We start from the raw sequence: 19,311 nt of genomic DNA on the forward strand, positions 1-19,311 counted from the left end.
TTGTGCTGCACCTCCAGGCTGGACTGGCCCTGCGAGGCGGCATGGAGAGGTGAGTCTTTGGGCCCCGGGGTTGGGGCAGAGGGGTTAGAGAAGCCGAGTGGCTGACTTCAAGCCCCTGCCCCGCTCTGGGCCTCCGGGACCTGCCCGGGCAGAGGTTCTCCAAGGGTCTCATTGAAGTGGGCTCTGGGGAAGGTGGTGTGGCTGCTGTCGTGGACTAGTCCTTGGGGGCTTGTCTGAGGAAAACGGACTTTGAGCCCTGGACGCTTGTCCCTTAGGGATCTGTCCCCTCCTCCCAGTCACCCTCCCTGGCCCACCCCGAGCCTCAGCCTCCCCACAGACTGGGGGATATCGCCAGCCCCAAGGCCAGGGCTGGACCCTGGGACCCCAGGGAGACTGAAAACAGATGGCGACGAAGCAGTGAGTGGAAGTGGGGAAGACTCAGGGCGGGGGCCCAGCACAGGGACCAGGAAAGGCTGCTCAGAGGCCCTGATCACGCCGAAAACAGAAGAGCTGGGTGCGTCAGGTGTCCCAGGCAGCAAGGAGCCACGCGCTGACCCCGAGGAGCTTGAGCTGGGACTCCCCACCATGAGCAGTGAGGAGGTGCTGGGGGGTTCAGCTCCCTTTGGGGGTTGGGGGTGAGCGGAGCAGTGGCGAGACTGGGAGACCCTGTGGCACCGGCCGTCCCCAGGAAGCAACAAGCAGTGGCTGAAGTTGTGACATGAAGAGGTCCACCTGGGTGATGGATGGGTGGATGAGTGGGGGCGGGGAGGATGGACAGATGGACGGGCAGACAGGTAAGAGGACAGAACTTGCCCAAAGCTCAGCCCCAAACCGGGACCCTCAGTTCCCCATCCCAGTCCCGGCCAGCTGGTGGCACTAAGGTGAAGGGAGGACAATGGGGAGAGGCGGGCTGAGCCGTCACCTGTCAGAGTGGCTCTCACCAGCCACTAGGGCTCCCCAAGCCTCCCGGATTGCACCAGACCTAGTGTCCCAAGTCTCACCCAACAACTTGGGCCAGGCCTAAGTCCTCCCCTCTGGCTGCCGGGCCGTCTTCTCGAGGCGGATGCCAGTTCTCTTAGGAGTGTCTGCTTTGCCCTCTGCCACCAACCTCACACGGGAGATCCAGGCCGCCCCCTGGACCCGGGAACCTCACCACAGCTGGGCACAGGCCTCACTGAGCCGCTGGGCAGACAGCCAAAGGGATGTGCCAGGTCGCCTCTCTAAGCCTCAGTTTCTCCCAGCATAAAACACAGCTAACAGTAGAACATCTGCTACATGTGGGGGCTGTGGAGGCTCAGAGAAATGACCCCTTCCCTGGGTCCAAAGGACCAGAGCCTGGGCTCAGTGAGTGGAAAATGTGGGACCCTTGCTCTTGTGAACAACAGACTCTCCCTCTCTCTCCCAGACCACAAAGCGTCTCTTTGCTCCTGTTGCTTTTTCTGCTGCTTCCACTGGGCCCAATTCGGCACATAGCTGCCCAGCGCTGCCCACAGACTTGCGTCTGCGATAATTCCAGGCGGCATGTGGTCTGCCGGCACCAGAACCTCACTGAGGTGCCCAACACTATTCCCGAGGTCAGCAGGGCAAGGGGGTGGGGGAGGACAGCAGGGGGAGCCTGGGCTGGCATGAAAGGATCTAGTACTTCCTGGCTGGGAGGAGACCTTGGAAAGTTACTTGTCCTCTCTGAGCCTCGGTCTTCATATCTGTAGAATGGGAATGATAATAACCAACAACAGGGAGACAAGCTATTCAAAATCCTCTGTGAGCCTTGGCTGGTGTGGCTCAGTGGATTGAGCACCAGCCTGCAGACCCAAAGGTTGTCGGTTCAATTCCCAGTCAAGGCACACGCGTGGGTTGTGGGCCAGGTCCCCAGCTGGGGGCGTGCAAGAGGCAACCAATAGATGGATCTCTCTCACACACTGATGTTTCTCTCCCTTCTTCCCCATCTCTAAAAGTAAATAAAACATTTTATTTACTTTTAGAGAGAGGGGAAGGAAGGGAGAAATAGAGGGAGAGAAACATTGATGTGTGAGAGGAATATTGATTGGTTGCCTCTTGCATGCCCCAGCTGGGGACCTGCATGTGCCCTGACTGGGAATCGAACCAGGAACTTTTCAGTCTGCAGAATGGTACTCAATCCACTGAGCCACACCAGCCAGGGCAAATAAAATCTTTAAAAAATACAAAAAATAAAATAAAATGCTCTGTGATTGGCACCAGTCGGTGACCTGTAGATAAATATTGAATTAATTACAGACCCTGTGGCAGAGAACTGGGAGTCTATTGCAGGGAGATACGGTCTCTGCCCTATGGAGTCAAGAACTAGTGGGTAAGAGAGGAAGTAAATGGAAGTAAATTCAATGTGAAAAGTGCTAGAGTTGGGGATGCCTAGGTGACTGGGGAGGAAGGCTTCCTGGAGGAGGTGTCAGGGAGCAGGATGAAGAGAATGAGAGAAAAGTGATGTGGAGAAGAGTGTCCCAGGTGAGGGAACTTAGCCGGGGCACAGGCCATAGAACTTGCAGTGCTCAGTCTCCCCTCCCCTCTCCCTGCTCAGCTGACCCAGCGGCTGGACCTCCAGGGCAACATGCTGAAGGTGATTGCTCCAGCTGCCTTCCAGGACCTGCCTTATCTGACCCACCTGGACCTGCGGCACTGCCAGGTGGAGCTGGTAGCTGAGGGTGCCTTCCGTGGTCTGGGCCGCCTGCTCTTCCTCAACTTGGCCTCCAACCGCCTGAGTGCGCTGCCCCAGGAGGCGCTGGATGGGCTGGGCTCGCTGCGGCGGCTTGAGCTGGAGGGGAACATGCTGGAGGAGCTGAGACCTGGGACATTTGGGGCACTGGGCGCATTGGCCACACTCAACCTGGCCCACAATGCCCTCGTCTACCTGCCCCCCATGGCCTTCCAGGGGCTGGTGCGCACGCGCTGGCTGCAGCTGTCCCACAACGCGCTCAGTGTGCTGGCCCCCGAGGCCCTGGCGGGCCTGCCCGCTCTGCGCCGGCTCAGCCTGCACCACAATGAGCTGCAGGCCCTGCCCGGGCAGGCCTTGTCCCAGGCCCGCACCCTGGCCCGCCTTGAGCTGGGCCACAACCCACTCACCTATGCAGGGGAGGAGGACGGACTGGCACTGCCTGGCCTGCGGGAGCTGCTGCTGGACCAGGGGGCTCTGCAGGCCCTGGACCCCAGGGCCTTCGCCCACTGCCCGCGCCTGCACACCCTGGACCTCCGCGGAAACCAGCTGGACACCGTGCCGCCGCTGCAGGGCCCAGGGCAGCTGCGCCAGCTGCGGCTGCAGGGGAACCCGCTGTGGTGTGGGTGCCAGGCCCGGCCACTGCTCGAGTGGCTGGCGCGAGCCCGCGTGCGCTCGGATGGCGCGTGCAGGGGGCCCCGCCGCCTGCGAGGCGAAGCCCTGGACGCCCTGCGGCCCTCAGATCTGCGCTGCCCTGGAGACGCGGCAGAGGACGAGGAAGGGGAGCTGGAGGCCGCAAGGCTCCGCGCCCCTCCCGGCGCTCCCAAGGAGGAGGACGGGGCGGCCCGGCCCTGCCCGCACGCCTGCGTGTGCGCCTCCGAGTCCCGGCACAGCAGCTGTGAGAGCCGAGGCCTGCGGGCTGTGCCCCGCGGCTTCCCCAACGACACCCAGCTCCTGGACCTGAGACAGAACCACTTCCCCTTGGTGCCCCGAGCCGCCTTCCCGGGCTTGAGCCACCTGGTGTCGCTGCACCTGCAGCACTGCAGCATCACGGAGCTGGAGGCGGGCGCGCTGGCCGGGCTGGGCAGCCTGCTCTACCTCTACCTCTCCGACAACCAGCTCTCAGGTCTCAGCGCTGCTGCCCTGGAAGGGGCGCCCCACCTTGGCTACCTGTACCTGGAGCGCAACCGCTTCCTGCAGGCGCCTGGCGTCGCCCTGCGCACCCTGCCTCGCCTCTTCTCCCTGCACCTGCAGGGTAACGCGGTGGAGCACCTGGCAGCTGGGGACCTGGCAGGCATGCAGGCCTTGCGCTGGCTCTACCTGAGTGGGAACCGTGTCGCCCAGGTGTCCCCCGGGGCCCTGGGCCCAGCTCCGGAGCTGGAGAAGCTGCACCTTGACAGGAACCAGCTGCGAGAGGTGCCCACTGGGGCCTTGGAGGGGCTGCCTGCCCTCCTGGAGCTGCAGCTCTCGGGGAACCCGCTCAGGGCCCTGCGGGATGGGGCCTTCTGGCCCGTGGGCCCGTCACTGCAGCACCTCTTCCTGAACAGCAGTGGCCTGGAGCAGGTGGGCATGGGAGGGGCAGGCAGTGTGGCCCTGTGCGGTGAGCATTCACTCAGCAAACACTACCGACCCCGGGGGCCTGAGATAAGCCACACTACACCTGCCCTCAGGGGACTCAGGGGTGAGTGACAGCAGGTGGAATCCAGCGCCACACAGAGGCCCGCTAGGGAGGCTCAGGGGAGGGAGGGACATGGGTCCACAGGCTCACCTACCTTGTACACTTGGAGGGCAGGGCTGGAGCCCCCAAGATGCTTTGCCATTATTAGGGGCGGTGTAGGCAAAGCAGGAAGAACCATGAACAAGCGGTCCAGGGGACTCGCAAAGGGCAAGAGCTTCGGGATCAGATGAACCTACGTTTGCACCCCAGCACTGCCCTTCCTGCCTGGCCACCTCAGGGTCTCCCCTTCCCTTCTGTTAGGGCAACATGGGCCTCCCTCCGTGGCCTGAAAAGAGCTCACACCAGGGCCTGGCACCTCCTTGCAGATTTCCCCCGGGGCCTTCTCGGGCCTGGGGCCCCGGCTGCAGAGCCTACACCTGCAGAAGAACCAGCTGCAGGCCCTGCCCGCCCTTCCTGGTCTCAGCCAGCTGGAGCTGGTCGACCTCAGCGGCAATCCCTTCCACTGCGACTGTCAGCTGCTCCCGCTTCACAGGTGAGCGCCTCCACTTGGGGCCCCAGCCGGGGACCTACCAGCTCCTCTCAGTCAAGCCCCCACCGTCTCCCCAGGGCGCCACGTGGGCCCGGCTGAGCAGCTTTTGGTGGCAGGGTCCTGCCAGCGCCGGCCCCCCTTCCTGGGGGCTGACCTAATCAATATTCGTGGGCACTTCTCATAATTACATAAGAAACCAACAAGCACCCTGGGGTCCTGCAGAACCCACTGAAACCCGGCTCCGTCTGCCTGTCTGACCATCGGACTTGGGCCACATGACCTCTCTGTGCCGGGTCCTCGTCCGGGAAGGGAATGATAGTAATTTGTCCTCCTCATGGCAGCGGCTTGTTAAGAATTACATCGAACCAGTTACATCTATAGGTGGGGCTGAGCGCCCTCCGTGGCTGTTTATCACTGTTACTACCCCCTGTCACAGAGAAGGGCTGTGAGGCTGGAGGCCACTTGCTCAGAGCGGCAGCTGGTGAGCGCCCGAACCAGGATTTCTCACGCCTGAGGCCCCGCTGCCCCAAGTTCTCCAGGACCCCCGGCCTCTCCTCAGGAAAGCTCGGCACCGTGGGCTCCCCGAACTCTCTCTCTCCCCGCAGGTGGCTCACTGGGCTGAACCTGCACGTGGGGGCCACCTGCGCCGCCCCGCCCCGGGCCCGTGGCCAGAGGGTGAAGGCTGCCGTTGCCGTCTTTGAAGCCTGCCCGGGCTGGGCTGCCAGGAAGGCCAGGGGGCGCCCAGTGCCAGGAGAACCCGCATGAAGGGCCAACGGTGGGGACCCGACAAGGTCGGTCACAGGGCAGGTGCGGGAGGCCTCGGTGCGTGAGTCGGGCCCCAGAGCTCCTGGAGGGTAGCAGGGCTCTCACTTCTCTGGGTCCCTCTCGTGTGTTTCTCCGTCTGGGCAATGACCCTGCTGCTTCCGTTCAGCAGTGCCCGTCGGCTCCTCGTCCCCTCATCTGCCTCTGCGCTGGGCCCAGGGTGGTCTGTAGCGACTCGCTGTTTCATGTTGTTCCAACCTGTGGCTCGGCGGCCCTTCCGCTAAGCCACAGCACCCTGGACCTGACGTGCCCGTGAAGTCAGTGCCGCCGTTACCGTAACCGCCGGGTCGCTGTTGGCTGGCCTGTTTCCCACCCTGACCTCAAGGGCCTGGCTCACCCCGGGCGGGCAGAGCAGCAGCGCCGGTGCCTCCGCTGCTTCTCAGCCCCACGTTGGGCTCCCCTCTGCGTAAGCCCATCAGCCCCGGACGTTATGTTCACCGTCCTGACAAATACATTCACACTGGGAAGCTCAGGGGTGGCCAAGCCTTGCAGCACTTCAGAGGAGCGGGATGTGGGTGCCTCCCCACGTGGGAGCCGTGCTGTGTGGTGAGGGCACGTGGTGGGAGGGCCATCAAGGAGCGGCCATCCTTAGAGGGGAAATGAGAACAGAACCAGGCGGCGCTGCCACTGGGGATATGGGTGCCTGGGGACCAGCAGGCGGTGTAGTAGCTCCTTAAGGTGCCGGAACAAAGTACCACAAGCTGGTACATTTGTTATCTCATTATCCTAGAGGTTAGGAGTCTGAAATCAAGACAGGGCCACGCTCCCTCTGATGGCTCTAGAGGGTCCTTCCTGCCCCTTCCAGCTTCTGGGGGCCCCAGATGCTCTTTGCTTGTGGCAGCACGACTCCAGTCTCAGCCCGTCTTTAGATGGTATCTCCGTGTGTCTTTTTTTTTTTTTTTTAGATTTTATTTACTTTTAGAGAGGGGAAAGGAGGAAGGGAGGTTGAGAATTGGATTGATTGCCTCTCACACCCCCCCCTCCCCCACTGGGGACCTGGCCTGCAACCCAGGCATGTGCTCTGACTGGGAATCAAACCGGTGACCCTTCGGTCCATAGGCCGGAGCACAATCCACTGAGCCACAGCAGCCAGGGCTCTCCTTGTGTTTTCACATCATCTTCTCACTACATCCCTGCAAAGCCAAATTCCCCCGTTTTATAAGAACACAGTCACTTTGGATTGGGGTCCACCCTAATAACCTCATTTTAACTTGTTAGCTCTATGAAGACCGTATTTCTAAATAAGGTCTCGCTTAGGTGTATTGTCTTTGGAGGGACAGCGTTCCTTGTGAGGGTGGGCTGGGAGGAAGGAGCGCCTGAAAAGACCCCGAGCTGAAGGCAAGCAGTTCTGCCTTAGAAGCAAGGCCTGGAACTGGCGTTAATGACAACGGCGGTACGGGTGTCAGCTGACACACGTGTGGCACTAACTTGCTGCCAGGCCTCGTGCTGACCATCAGCCCCAGGGCTCTGTCCCTGTGTCAGCCCGGGGCGCTCATGGAGCAGACCTGACAGGTCCACCTCCCGGGCAGAGCTTTAGTTCAATGGGAAGCGCCCCCGCTTCCCCAGTATGGTGGCTGTGACAGGAATTGGGGCGCCTCAGACCACTGCGCCCAGTCACCCTTTCTGACATGAGGTTATCCCATCGAAGGCCAGCCCTGCGGTTCTGGGTTTTGTTTATTTTGTTGGAGGCGGGTGATGGTCCTGAGCCCTGGCAGGGTGGGCGCTGGCCTCGCTGAAGGCACAGGGCTGGACCACGCACAGTGCGCTCTCCTTTGAAAACTGACCTCCTGCTTGGTGTCCGGCACGTGGCAGATGCTTAGGCACGTAGCAGATGCTTAACGACGCTGAGTACGCGAGGGAGTGAGCACACCAGCAGTACGGCCAGCCCACCAGGGCTTCGTCCCACGGCCGTCATCTAAGGAGCAAGTTTAAGCAACCAAGTGACCAGACCTTAATGAGCCGTTCTCCTCCTCCTCTGTAAAACGAAGTCACGTACTTCGCAGGCCTACGGTGCAGATCACATGAGCCGTGTACGTGAACCAGGGTCAGGCACATGGTCATGACCATCATGAGCAGCCGTTTCCTTGCTTCCCGGTCCCTCAAGCTGAGCCAGGGCGCGGACTGGGTGACAGGAGAGGTGTGAGGCACAGGCGAGCTCCCTCAAGCCCTTGGCTCTGGTCTGACCTGCACCCGGGAGCCCCCCGTGGGTCAAGAAGCAGGAGTAGGGGCTGCTCTTCAGGATGGTTCCCAGCCAGCAGCCCCACTGCTGCGAGACCACCCAGGGAAGTTGGGGCACAGAACATCCTGCCCCAGGAGTGAAAACGCCCCAGAGGTCAAGGCTTGCATTAGCGGCAAATAAAATTGCCCTTTAGGCCCCAGTACCCTGAGTTACAAGCTTTCCGTCACACACCCATTGTGCCGGCCCGTGCAGAGGGCGTGAGGCACAGACAAGGCACAGGCTGGGCCTCTGGGGAACTCAGGGTCGAGGGAGGGGAATGGCAGAAATAAAGATAATACATCGGTTGCTATGGAGACCAGCGCTCAGGAGATGACAGGCATGTTTGTTCTTTATTCTCTCCGTGTGCGAACTTCATAATTGCTACGGTGAGGTGCCATATCAGCACACACACTGCTGTAAGGACCAAACGTCCAACAGGTTGGATTTAATTGTCCCATTGCCTGGGAGGCCAGTCCAGGGCTTGAGTGAGTAGCAGCTAAACCTGTCCCCTGGCTCTGCCATTGGAATCGGGGGGGCCTTTGTGCCCACAGTGCCTGTAGCCGACACTTCTTCATTCAAGGAACTAAAGGCCAAAATGCCACACAAGCCCAGTTTTCCCAGAAGTTCGTCAGAACTGGATCCCTTAATTGCAAGGGGATCGTTTTTACTGGGCACGCCACCCTCAGCAAAAGCAGGCTCTATAAGCAGGCCGGGGGGGCTCGTGTGCACCGAGCCGTTCCCTCCCTGGGGGCTGCTGCCAGTGACCTGCCACCACCCGAGTTTGGGGTGGGGTGTGTGTGTGTGAGAGAGAGAGAGAGAGAGATCTGTCCTTGTTTTCGGTCTTCACTGTTTTCCAAACTAGTCGTTTTTTGGAGAATTCAGGCTGCACAGACAGGCCGCTTCCTGCACCATGTGGGGCTGCCTAGTGCCTGCAGCAGCAGAGACCAGACCAAGTTCTCTCTGAACTAACAACTGGCTCCCCTTGGGCTGGTCACGCCACCTCTGGGCAAACAGACGGCACCGCACGTGGCAAGCACAGGCCACGGCGGGCGGGGCACCCCTGTCAGCACAGCCGCAGCCCTTGGAGGCAGACCCACGGGGCAGTGCGGCCCGCCACCCAGAACACGTGAGGAAAGAGAAAGGCCAGGATCGCAGTCTGCCTTAGGTTCCAGAGAGGGGAGCGAAGAGATGGGACTGAACAGAAAGGAGACCGTTTCAGAGGCGGCTGACCGGGAGAAACCAGAGCTGCAGCTTGGGCAAACGCTAGGTGAGCAGAGAAGAGCCGGGAAAACCGGCAGGAAGGAGCGAAGGGCCTGGACAGGAGAGGAGAGGAGCCAGGAAGTGGATTCCGTTACCTCTTCTCAGGCGGGGGCTCCCCTTCCACACCTACTGCCCACACCAGCCCCCTTCACCACCAACCCTCCCAAGGGGCACAGGCTGGTGAGGTCGTAACCTCCCTAGGCCCCTGCAAGTCCCCAACCCAGGGCACAGACCCCACCTCGGCTCCAGTGTTCCTTTAGGTTGGGAGTCAGTGCTCCTGCCACCTAAGGAAACAGGTCAAGGTCACCTCACAAGTCACTAGAACTCCCATTCTGGTCACTGCTTCTCAGCTGCCCACCAGAGATGGGCGTCTCATGGGGTCCCCCAACTTCCCTAGGATGCCAGGAGGGGCAGAGTGCCAGCCCAGCAGAGAAGACAGGCCACCTGGTTAGATTTTGAGGCAGAGGCTGCACCCAGCATGCCACTCACCGCCAATCAGGTGACTGTCTCCCCTCAGGAGCTGCTGCAGGCCTTTAGTTACGTGACTTGCTTGGGCACCCATGCACTTGTCCACATATACACGCGTGCTCGGACACACACACTTCACTGACTGGACGACAGCCTCCCACCCCCCGAAACTGAGGGCTATGGTGGGCGAGGAGGAAGGCTACTGGAAGGGGGGGGGCTTCAGGAACTGGAGCTGGAGAGGGAGCCACTCACAGACCAGTGCGGGGACCCCCAAAGAGGGCAGAGGTCACTAGGTGGGTCCAAGGAGACCCCAGCTGGCCCTTCAGTGTCAGGGAGCCTCAGAATCAGGCCAAATTTATGCAAAAAGGCTCAATGTCCCAACTACAGTGGGGTGGTGGTGACAGAGGAGCCCTGGGCTGGCTTCCCAGGTGGCCGGGCTGCAGCAGGGACAACTCAGTCGTCTGTCTCCTGTTTGATGTTCTCAAGGGGAACAGGCAGCACCGGACTCAGGGCCTTGTCGGGCGTAGCCACATCCACATGCTCCTCCTTCACACGCACAGCGATGACTGAAGAGGGAGGGAGTGGGGGGCAGGGGGAGCGGGGGAGAGGAGGAGGGGGGAGGGAGGGAGAGAGACTGCATGTGACTCTGGGAAGGTGGGGGCTCCGGATCCGGGGAAGGGATTTAGCTCCCTACAGATGGGGCCTCCGGATGAGGCGGGGAGAAGGCCTGGGTCCCGCCTCACGCCCGCCAGGCAGGCTGGGCCAGAGCCGCTGGCACCTGCCCCTCCACCACCCGCCTGCCAAGCGCGGGAGGCGGCTGGGAGGCCAGGCGGGCTGCTCGCTCCGTTCGGATCTGGGGGTGGGTGTTGGGAAGCTCTTCAGGCCCAGTGGTCTGAGGAGGGCTGCCTGGTGCCCAGAAAATCCCCTTCCAAATCGACTGTCCTTTTCTGTGCCCAGGTGGGGAAGGAGAGGGGCCGCGTCTGAGCCCGGGAGCAGCCGGCCCTGCCTCGCCCTGCCCAGGGCTCTTACTCTCATCAGGAACAGGCCCCGACGAGATCTCTGTGGCCTGCGGGCCCTCCTCCAGCAGAGGCTTCTTGGAGCCCTGTCTCAGGGGCCGGGTCTTGGTTGGTGGTATTCTTTTCCCTTTGAATAAAAATGGAATTAAACCCAGCATTGGGGTCGTATTCACATGAGGCTGGGAGGCTGGGCGGCTGGGCCTCACCCAACAGTTGGGCACCAGAGCAAAGGGGATGGTACCAATCCAGGGGAACTGGCCTGAATTCCTGACACCACCCCTCAGGGCCCTGAGCCCCAAGGCTCGGAGGCCTCCATAGCCTCCCACGACCTTAGTCCTGCTCAAGGACCCCATCTGCTCACTCTGTCCCAGTTTGGGTCATCCTCTTCTCGGTGTGGTGCCAGGTCATGGAGCCTACCTCACCGCCTCTGGCCCGGACGGCTCTGCCTCCTCCCCTCCCTGCCCCCTTCAGCCCGATGCCCCCTGAGCGGAGCCTGTGCTGGACTCTGGCCCTGGTGAGGGTGGGGCCCACATAGGGAAAGGGCCCGGAAGCTCTGTGGCTGCCCTTGCTCCCACCCCTTCGGGTGGCCTTGGGGAGCAGCTTCAGTTCCTTCCAGCACCTTTGACTCTCACACCCAGCGGCTGCGCACTGCAGAGGCGGCCGGGTTCTGCTGTGGGGCATCAGGGATGGATCCCTTTCTCTTTCTCAACTACCATCTCTTGCTTTTCCTCGGCATCCTGACCACTGCCTGAGCGAAGACTCCCTATTATGTATATTCTGGGTCTCGGAAGACAGGATGATGGCCCATGGGGCCAGGAGGCAAGGGGAGGAGATGGAGTGACCGCCATCACTTCCTAAGTGACAGCTCCCAAGCTCTGCTCCCAGGGATGCAGGCCGGGCTGACCCAGGTCCCACACCAGCCCAGGCTGCTTTAGAGTCCCACTTACTCTTCTTTCCAAACTGTTTCTTTTTCTTCCTCGTGGCCTCTTTGGCCTTCAGAGGTGCGGAGGGCTCTGTGGTTGAAAGACGAGGACAAGAGGTGAGGAGAGGTGCTGGGAGGACGTGGGGCAGAGGCACACCCCGAGACCCCTGCCCACCCGCACTGCCTCCCTTACACACGGGACACCCCAAGAAGGAAAGTTAAAGCTGGGCAATGAGAAGGGAGGGCGGGGGGAGGGACTGGAGAACAGCTCCCTTCCCACCCTCGTCACCAGGGCTGCTCCGAGGGGCCTGGGGAGTTTACCTGGGTGCATAAGGGCAGGAGCATATGACAGAGTGGGCAAGATCAAGGAAGGAGCTCTGCAGGCCAGAGGGAGAGGGAGACAGAGAAGTCAGGAGCAAGGGTGGTCCGGAGACTTCTCGATCTCATGCCAAAGAATGAGGGGGGCACGGGGCACGGGGCGTGGTTGGCAAGAAGAAAAAAGGAAAGTCGAGAGCCCCTTACGGCTGCAGGAGCCCAGACCTGTGGCCACGGGCGGCTGGAGCTGGTAGCCAGTGAGCTCACACCAGCCGACGGGGTAGATGTCCGGGGACTCACAGTCCACCCACTGGTCATACTCGTTGTCCCAGCCATCGAAGTGGATGCTGAGGAGCCGGTGCACCACCCGCTTCACCGTGGCCACACAGATGAGCCGGGGCTCCATCAGATCCACGGCCTCCAGCTTCATGCCCACCTTGAAGCCATGGTTGGGGCAGTCCTGGGGAGCAGGAAGGAGGCAGTAACCAAGCCGGCCAGCTCCCTGCCCCAGCGGGGCAGCACTGGGCAGGAGAGGGCTGGCAGCGCCTGCGGGGGAGGTCCCTTGGCCCTCCTGGCAGTAGGCGGGGCTGGTTCTGAGGCCGCCCTGGCTTCCCCTCCCCCCCACCCTGCCCAGTGCTCGGGCTCCTCACCATGTTAAAGAGTCTCGATGGAGCGGCTTTGGACTTGGTCTTCTCCAGGTAGGTGTCCCAGCTGAAAGTGTGTGGCTCGTAGCCTGGAGGAGCAGAAGGCACAGAGGTGGGAGGAGCAGAGGCACAGAGGTGGGGGGGGCGGGCAGTGGGTGGAGTCAGGAAGGGGCGCGCTGCGAGGGGTGCCTGCAGCTGGGCCAGGCGCCTCTTACCTTTGGGGAGGGTGAGCTCGATGTCATTCTTGTGGCAGAAGGTGGCTGGGAAGATGGCGTGGGAGGAGGCGTGGTAACAGAACCAGTCTGAGCCATCTGTGGAGGCCCCTCCATCCACCGAGATCATCAGGTAGCCATCCAGGAGAATCTAGAGGGTGGTCGAGCAGGGGCGGGCAGACAGAACACGGTGTCACGAGCTGCACCCCCATCGCAGGGCCAGGTGGCTGTGGTGGGGACGCGAGGCCATGGATCCAGGCGAGCGAGATGTCAGCTTCCCCGAGCCGCCGCCCCAGAGCCCTCAGTACGTCTGTAACTCGTGCCTGTGAGGCTGCGGGGGTCCTCACTGGACAGCAATCCATGCCCACAGGGCCCCTGTCTGTCTGTCACCCTTGTGCTCCCGGTGATGAGCACACAGACCTTGCCTGGAGAAGAGCCGAATGGACGAATCGGCATGTCCCCCAGGAGGGCTGAGGCCATGCTCCTCAGGTTGCAGCACTAACGGAGGAGGTTTGCAGCAAAGTCAGTGCTGTTGTGGCTCTCAGCTAGGCCAGCACCCAAAGGAGATGGCACGTGGTGGTGGGGAGGCCCCCAGGGAGGTGACAAGGTAGGGCCTGTCCCTGACACAAGAGCAGGCTCACATCAGCTAGGTGATCAATAAACATCTGTCTAACGCACCTTGGACCCCGGCATGAAAGCAGATGTGAGCCCGGAGCAGGGGAACCCCTGCTCACACAGATCAGGCAGCCCCGGGAATGTGGGCGGCCGTGGAGCGCAGGGCTCTGCACCCTCCCCACCGCCGAGAAAGCCATGCTGGAGGTCGGAGCGCTGGCCGCTGGCTCACCTTGCAGACGGTTGCTACGCAGATGTTGCCTAGATTCAGGGGATCAATGGCCTCCAGCTTCATCCCCTCCTCAAACCAACCACCTTCTGTGTAGACAGCTCGAACCTTAAAGGAACGGGACAGTTGGGGAGTCTGGGCCTGCCCAAGTGAAGGGTCGGGGGAGCAGGTCTCACCTGCCACAGGCCCGGGAAGGAGACGCGCGGGCCGGGGGCCCGAGGCCTCGAACGGACCCACGGCCACAGGGCGAAGGGCCCCAGGGCTGCGCCTCACCTTCTTGAACAGGTAAGGAACGGCATCACAGTAGATTTTCCGGAAGGTGGGGTGGTGGGCCATGTCGCTGCGCCTCTCTTTCGGGAAGACGGCAGAGGGAGTGAAGGAGAGGAGTTGAAGGCTGCCCACGGGGCCGTCACTACACCCCCCACCCCCCAGAAATATGGCTGCTGCCCAGTATACGCCTTACCCTCTGTCCCAGCCCCCACCCCGCCTCCGTGAGCAGACTGAAAACATCAGGCTCCCTCTGTAGGAACCACGCAGACCTTAGGACCCAGGCTCTTCCCATGTGACAGGGGAGAAGAGGGGGCCTTACAAGCTGAGTGACCTTGGTCAAGTCACTCAGTCTCTCTGGACCCCAGGACAGCCATTTGCAGGGTGGAGAGGATCAGCTCTGGCACAGAGCGCTGCTGTGGGGTACAGAGGTGCCCTCACCAGGCCCTGGACAGCAGAGCCTGGGGTCACACTGGCCTGGGGCTCTGCTCACCTGACAGCTTGATGCCGTGGCCGACACGCCGTGACCAACCCACTGGATGGATCAGGGGACTCCACATGTGGCACCAGAAGTCGTCGTCACTGTCGCCATCCTCATAGAGGAGCCGCAGGCGACCCCCGATTACCGTGTCCACCACGGCCATGCGGGTCCGTGACACCTGGGACTTGTCCACCACCTCCAGCCGCATGCCCTGCCGAAAGGGGTACTTCATGCTCTCCACCATCTGCAACGTCAGAGCACAGGCCTGCAGTGAGCTCGCGGCCCTCACCACCCTCCTCTCCTGTCTCTCAAGGGAACCAGTGGAAGAGGGCAAGTGGGGTGGAGCCACCCCAACAGTCAGAGCGTGAGCCCTCCCGTCCTGGCAGGTTCCACCCTGGCCCCCAAGTCCTAGGACGATACTGGCCGAGGGCACAGAGCTTACAGCACGCACACCAACACGCAGGGAGCCAGCCCGACGGGGTCACAAAGCCTTTCTCTGACTAAGGAAACAGGGCCCCAGGGAGGCCACTGGACCTGCCTGGTCACACTCTCGCCAGTGCCAGAGCGAGCCTGGGACCTGGTCCCTGTGCCCAGCCCTGTGCCCTTCGGGGCTGTGCACTCTCAGCCGCAGGCACCCCCGCGGCCTTCTCCCTCCGGCCACACACGAGCCTCACTCCAGAGAATGGAGTCCCCTGCGCCCCCAGAGCACGGGGCTGCGGCTCTGCGTGGCTTCCATGGCCCCTCAGGAGCAAGGCCTGCCCTCAGATGCAGCGAGGGACAGTGACCCCCAGGGGCCCCGAGCTGCTCTCGAGCGCCCTGATGGCGGGCGTGAGTGAGGGGCATGAACTTCCTGTCTGCGGTGACTTCGGGGAGGCCGGGTCCAGCGCGCTCTGCGGGGCGTCGCCAGCCCCGGGCACTGCTGGCTCAGGGAGGACCAGCCCAGCCTTGGCGCGGTGGGCACTGCGCTGTGCTGTTTTACATCCCACCAGAAAGGGGAGTGTCTCAGGGGTCACAGCAAAGCCACCAGGAACAGCGACACAATCCTCCACCACAGCTCACGGCTGGGGCCACCACCCCTACACCGGCTGCCTGACCTGCCCACCTAGGAGAGGGCGAGGGCGAGAGGAAGCGGGAGGCCCGGGCTGGGGCTGCCCTGGCTGCCCCGCTGCCGAGCCCCTCCTGACACACTCCCTTCCTCTGCAGCCGCCCAGGGCAGCCCCCGGCCCAACGACACCGCACTGCCTGTGGTCACGGCCACATGGGAACGCGAGCTCTCTCGGGAAGGAGCTAGGTTAGGCCTGACTTGTCTACCTTCTCAGCCCTGCGCACAGAACCAGGCACACAGTGGTCAGCTGGCGACTTTTCCCAACGACGAACACACACAGGCGACCCTGGCTGCTGGGCCACGAATCCTGGATATTTCATGCACACTTACCACACTGCCAGTGCCAAAGGGCACGTCTGAGGTTTCCTCCACTAACCCCGCCCCCCTTGCCCTCCCCAGCCCCCATCCTCCCAGGCAGCCACCTGTGTGTCCCCCAGCGTGCACTGCATGACTGGCAGGTGACAGATTGTAGACGCGTGCCTGCTGACTGGCTGACATGGAACCCCATTCTGCTACCCAGGATCAAGCTCTTTAAATTCCGCAGAAAAGAGGCCGCCTGGTTCCCACGGTGGCCTGTGCCACCCCAGGCCTCTGCCTCCTCCCAAGACAAGGGCCAACTGAGGCGTAAACCGCTCACTCCCAACGGCAGAGCTGTCAGCCGTACAGGGCACTACGGGAAATGCAGGAGAAAAAAGCCTCCAGTGTTGTGGGAAAGAGAATACGAAAAGGTAATTAACAGCACACAGAGGAATAAATAACAAAGGAGTAGTACCCACTGAGTCAAGTGCGGGAAAGAGCATTTCTACTCAGGGAAAGAAGCCCGAGGATGCTTTTCTGCGGTGCTGAAACGCCCGCTGGCGGAAGGCCAGCTCTCCCCGGGCTAGGGCCCACGGCAGCCGCCTTCACACCCGGGGTCTGGTGCCTTGGCGAGACGGCCCTGACTTCCACTCCAGCCTTACTTTCCGGTGCTGGCTTCCATACCACCCACGCCCTAACCATCAAGGTCAATTCAAATGCCACTTACTCTACAAAGCCTTCCTTGATGCCTGCTCTTCCTGAGGTCACAAAGCCCGTTCAATTTCGTATCGTGGCAGCAGCTGCCCTGCATGCCCTGCACACTGCTGCGACACCCGGGCCACAAGGAAACCACACTGCTGTGACACCCAGGCCACAAGGGAGCCACACCTGTGACACCCGGGCCACAAGGGAGCCACACCTGTGACATCCGGGCCACAAGGAAACCACACCTGCGACCCCTGGGCCACAAGGGAGCCACACTGCTGTGACACCTGGGCCACAAAGGAGCCACACCTGCGACCCCTGGGCCACAAGGGAGCCACACTGCTGTGACACCCGGGCCACAAAGGAGCCACACCTGTGACACCTGGGCCACAAGGGAGCCATACCTGTGACACCAGGGCCACAAGGGAGCCACACCTGTGACACCTGGGCCACAAGGGAGCCACACCTGTGACACCCGGGCCACAAGGGAGCCACACCTGTGACACCCAGGCCACAAGGGAGCCACACTGCTGTGACACCCGGGCCACAAGGGAGCCACACCTGTGATACCCGGGCCACGAAGGAGCCACACTGCTGTGACACCCGGGCCACAAGGGAGCCACACCTGTGACACCCGGGCCACAAGGGAGCCACACCTGTGACACCCAGGCCACAAGGGAGCCACACTGCTGTGACACCCGGGCCACAAGGGAGCCACACCTGTGACACCCGGGCCACGAAGGAGCCACACTGCTGTGACACCCGGGCCACAAGGGAACCACACCTGTGACACCTGGGTCAGGAGGCCTGAGGTTCGGCCCAGGGCCCTAGGCGAATGGGCCCCCCAGCAGGTCTGTGATACAGAGAGGGAGAGACTAAGTCTTCACTGTGTACCTTTATGATTCCTTTGAATTTTTACCATGTGTATGATGTTTTAGTTTAAAGAACTAAATAAGTTTAAAAAATTAAAATTAGGGGATTTCTGGCCAAGATGGAGGCCTAGACATACATGCTACGTCTCCCTTCACAACTAAGAAAGAATACAACTACCTCAAAACTAGAGACAACCAGAAGTTCCAGAAAATCGAGCTGCATGGAAGTCCCACAAACAAAGATATAAAGAAGAAATACTCATCCAGACAGGTAGGAGGGGCGGAGAGGACGTGGTGTGGTGGCAGCAGCAGTAGGCCGGCAGAAAGCGCAGTCACACATTTTAAAAAGTTGGAAGGGACACCTGGGGAGCTCCTCACTGTACCACACAGCTCACGGTCCCAGCACCGGGGAAAAATAAAGCCTCATTGCTCCTGACTGTGCAAACCAGTGGGGGTTGGGGCGGAGGCAGAAACTGCCGGTCTCTCAGCAGAATCTGCTTGTTTAAAGGGCCCCCATGGTCCTAGAACATCCACAGACCCACCCACTCTGGGAATGACAGCCAGGGCAATAGCTAGAGGGGCACCCTTCCCATACGAAAGTGGGAGAAGTGCCTGGAAAAGGGGCGAGTGCTGGGCAAGCAGCATTGTTCCCTCTCTGACTGCCCCCCACCACATACAGCTCCACAATGTGGTGAAATGGGTCGCCCTGTACTGACGAATCCCTAAGGCTCCGCCCCTTACAATGTAACAGGAGCGACAGCTCTACCTAAGACACAGAGGCAAACACAGGAGCCTGTCAAGTTGAGGAGACAGAGAAGTATGGCCCAAAAGAGGGAACAGATCAAGGTTCCAGTGGGAGAACTAAGCAATGAGGAGTTAGCCAACTTAACAGATGAGGAGATGGACAACCCAACAGACGCAGAGTTCAAAACACTGGTGATAAAGATGCTCACAGACTTGACAGATATGCTTAAGTATGGCAGATGCATAAGGGAAGAAGTGAAGGCTATGCTAAATGAAACAAAGGAAAATCCACACAAAACAAATGGTGAAGGGAAAGAAACCGGGGTTCAACTCAATGGTTTGGAACATAAGGAAGAAAAAAAGTCAACCAGTACAGAATGAAGAAACAATAATTGGAAAAAATAAGGAGTGGCTTAGGAACCTCTGGGACAACTTTAAACGTGCCAGCGTCCAAATCATAGGGGTGCCAGAAGAAGAGGAAGAGCAAGAAACTGAAAGCTTAATGTGAAAAAATAATGAAGGAAAACTTCTCAAATTTGGTAAAGGAAATAGACATCCAAGTCCAGGAAGCAAGAGAGTCCCAAATAAGCTAGACCCAAAAAGGACCACACCAAGACACATCATAATTAAAATGCCAAAGGTTCAAGATAGAGAATCTTAAAAGCAGCAGGAGAAAAGCAGAAAGTTACCTATAAAGGGGTGCCTATAAGACTATCAGCTGATTTCTCAAAAGAAATTTTGCATGCAGGAAGGGACTAGCAAGAAGTATTCAATGTGTGTGATGAAAAGCAAGGACCTACAACCAAGGCTACTCTATCCAGCAGAGCTATCATTTAGAATGAAAGGGCAGATAAAGTGCTTCCCAGACAAGGTAAAGCTAAAGGAGTTCACCATCACCAAGCCATTATTATATGAAATGTTAAAGGACTTATTTAAGAAAAACAAGAAGATCAACACTATGAACATTAAAATGACAACAAACTCACAACTATCAACAGAATCTAAAAATAAAAACAAAAACTAAGCAAACAACCAGAACAGGAACAGAATCATATGTATGGGGATCATTTGGAGGGTTACCAGCTGGGAGGGGGAAGGGGAGAAATGGGGAAATGGTGCAGGGACTAAGAAGCATAATTGGTTGGTACAAAGTAGACAGGGGGAAGTTAAGAATAATATAGGAAAGGGTGAAGAGCTTATATGCATGACCCACGAACATGAACTAGGGA

General features: G+C 60.1%; 2 protein-coding genes across 2 annotated transcripts in view; one reads left to right on the plus strand and one right to left on the minus strand.

Moving 5' to 3' along the window:
• On the plus strand, positions 1-10,832 carry CHADL (chondroadherin like). The gene is given in 7 exon segments (XM_090272371.1): positions 1-49; positions 1,406-1,574; positions 2,555-4,249; positions 4,730-4,896; positions 5,499-5,626; positions 5,629-5,684; positions 10,619-10,832. Coding segments are annotated over 7 exon segments (2,250 nt in total). The 5' UTR covers positions 1-41; the 3' UTR covers positions 10,646-10,832.
• L3MBTL2 (L3MBTL histone methyl-lysine binding protein 2) overlaps positions 9,990-19,311 on the minus strand; it is a 20,180-nt gene continuing 10,858 nt past the window's right edge. The window contains exons 10-18 of the mRNA XM_090272372.1: positions 14,372-14,603; positions 13,885-13,961; positions 13,615-13,719; positions 12,774-12,921; positions 12,565-12,647; positions 12,140-12,374; positions 11,625-11,690; positions 10,691-10,804; positions 9,990-10,227 (exon numbers count right to left, since the gene is read on the minus strand). Coding sequence (XP_090128498.1) covers positions 10,115-10,227; positions 10,691-10,804; positions 11,625-11,690; positions 12,140-12,374; positions 12,565-12,647; positions 12,774-12,921; positions 13,615-13,719; positions 13,885-13,961; positions 14,372-14,603 — 1,173 coding nt within the window. The 3' untranslated portion in view covers positions 9,990-10,114. The remainder of the gene's footprint in view (positions 10,228-10,690; positions 10,805-11,624; positions 11,691-12,139; positions 12,375-12,564; positions 12,648-12,773; positions 12,922-13,614; positions 13,720-13,884; positions 13,962-14,371; positions 14,604-19,311) is intronic.

Source organism: Furipterus horrens, unplaced genomic scaffold (assembly GCF_987537825.1).
Source record: "Furipterus horrens unplaced genomic scaffold, mFurHor1.1.pri manual_scaffold_4, whole genome shotgun sequence".
Taxonomy (NCBI): Eukaryota; Metazoa; Chordata; class Mammalia; order Chiroptera; family Furipteridae; genus Furipterus; species Furipterus horrens.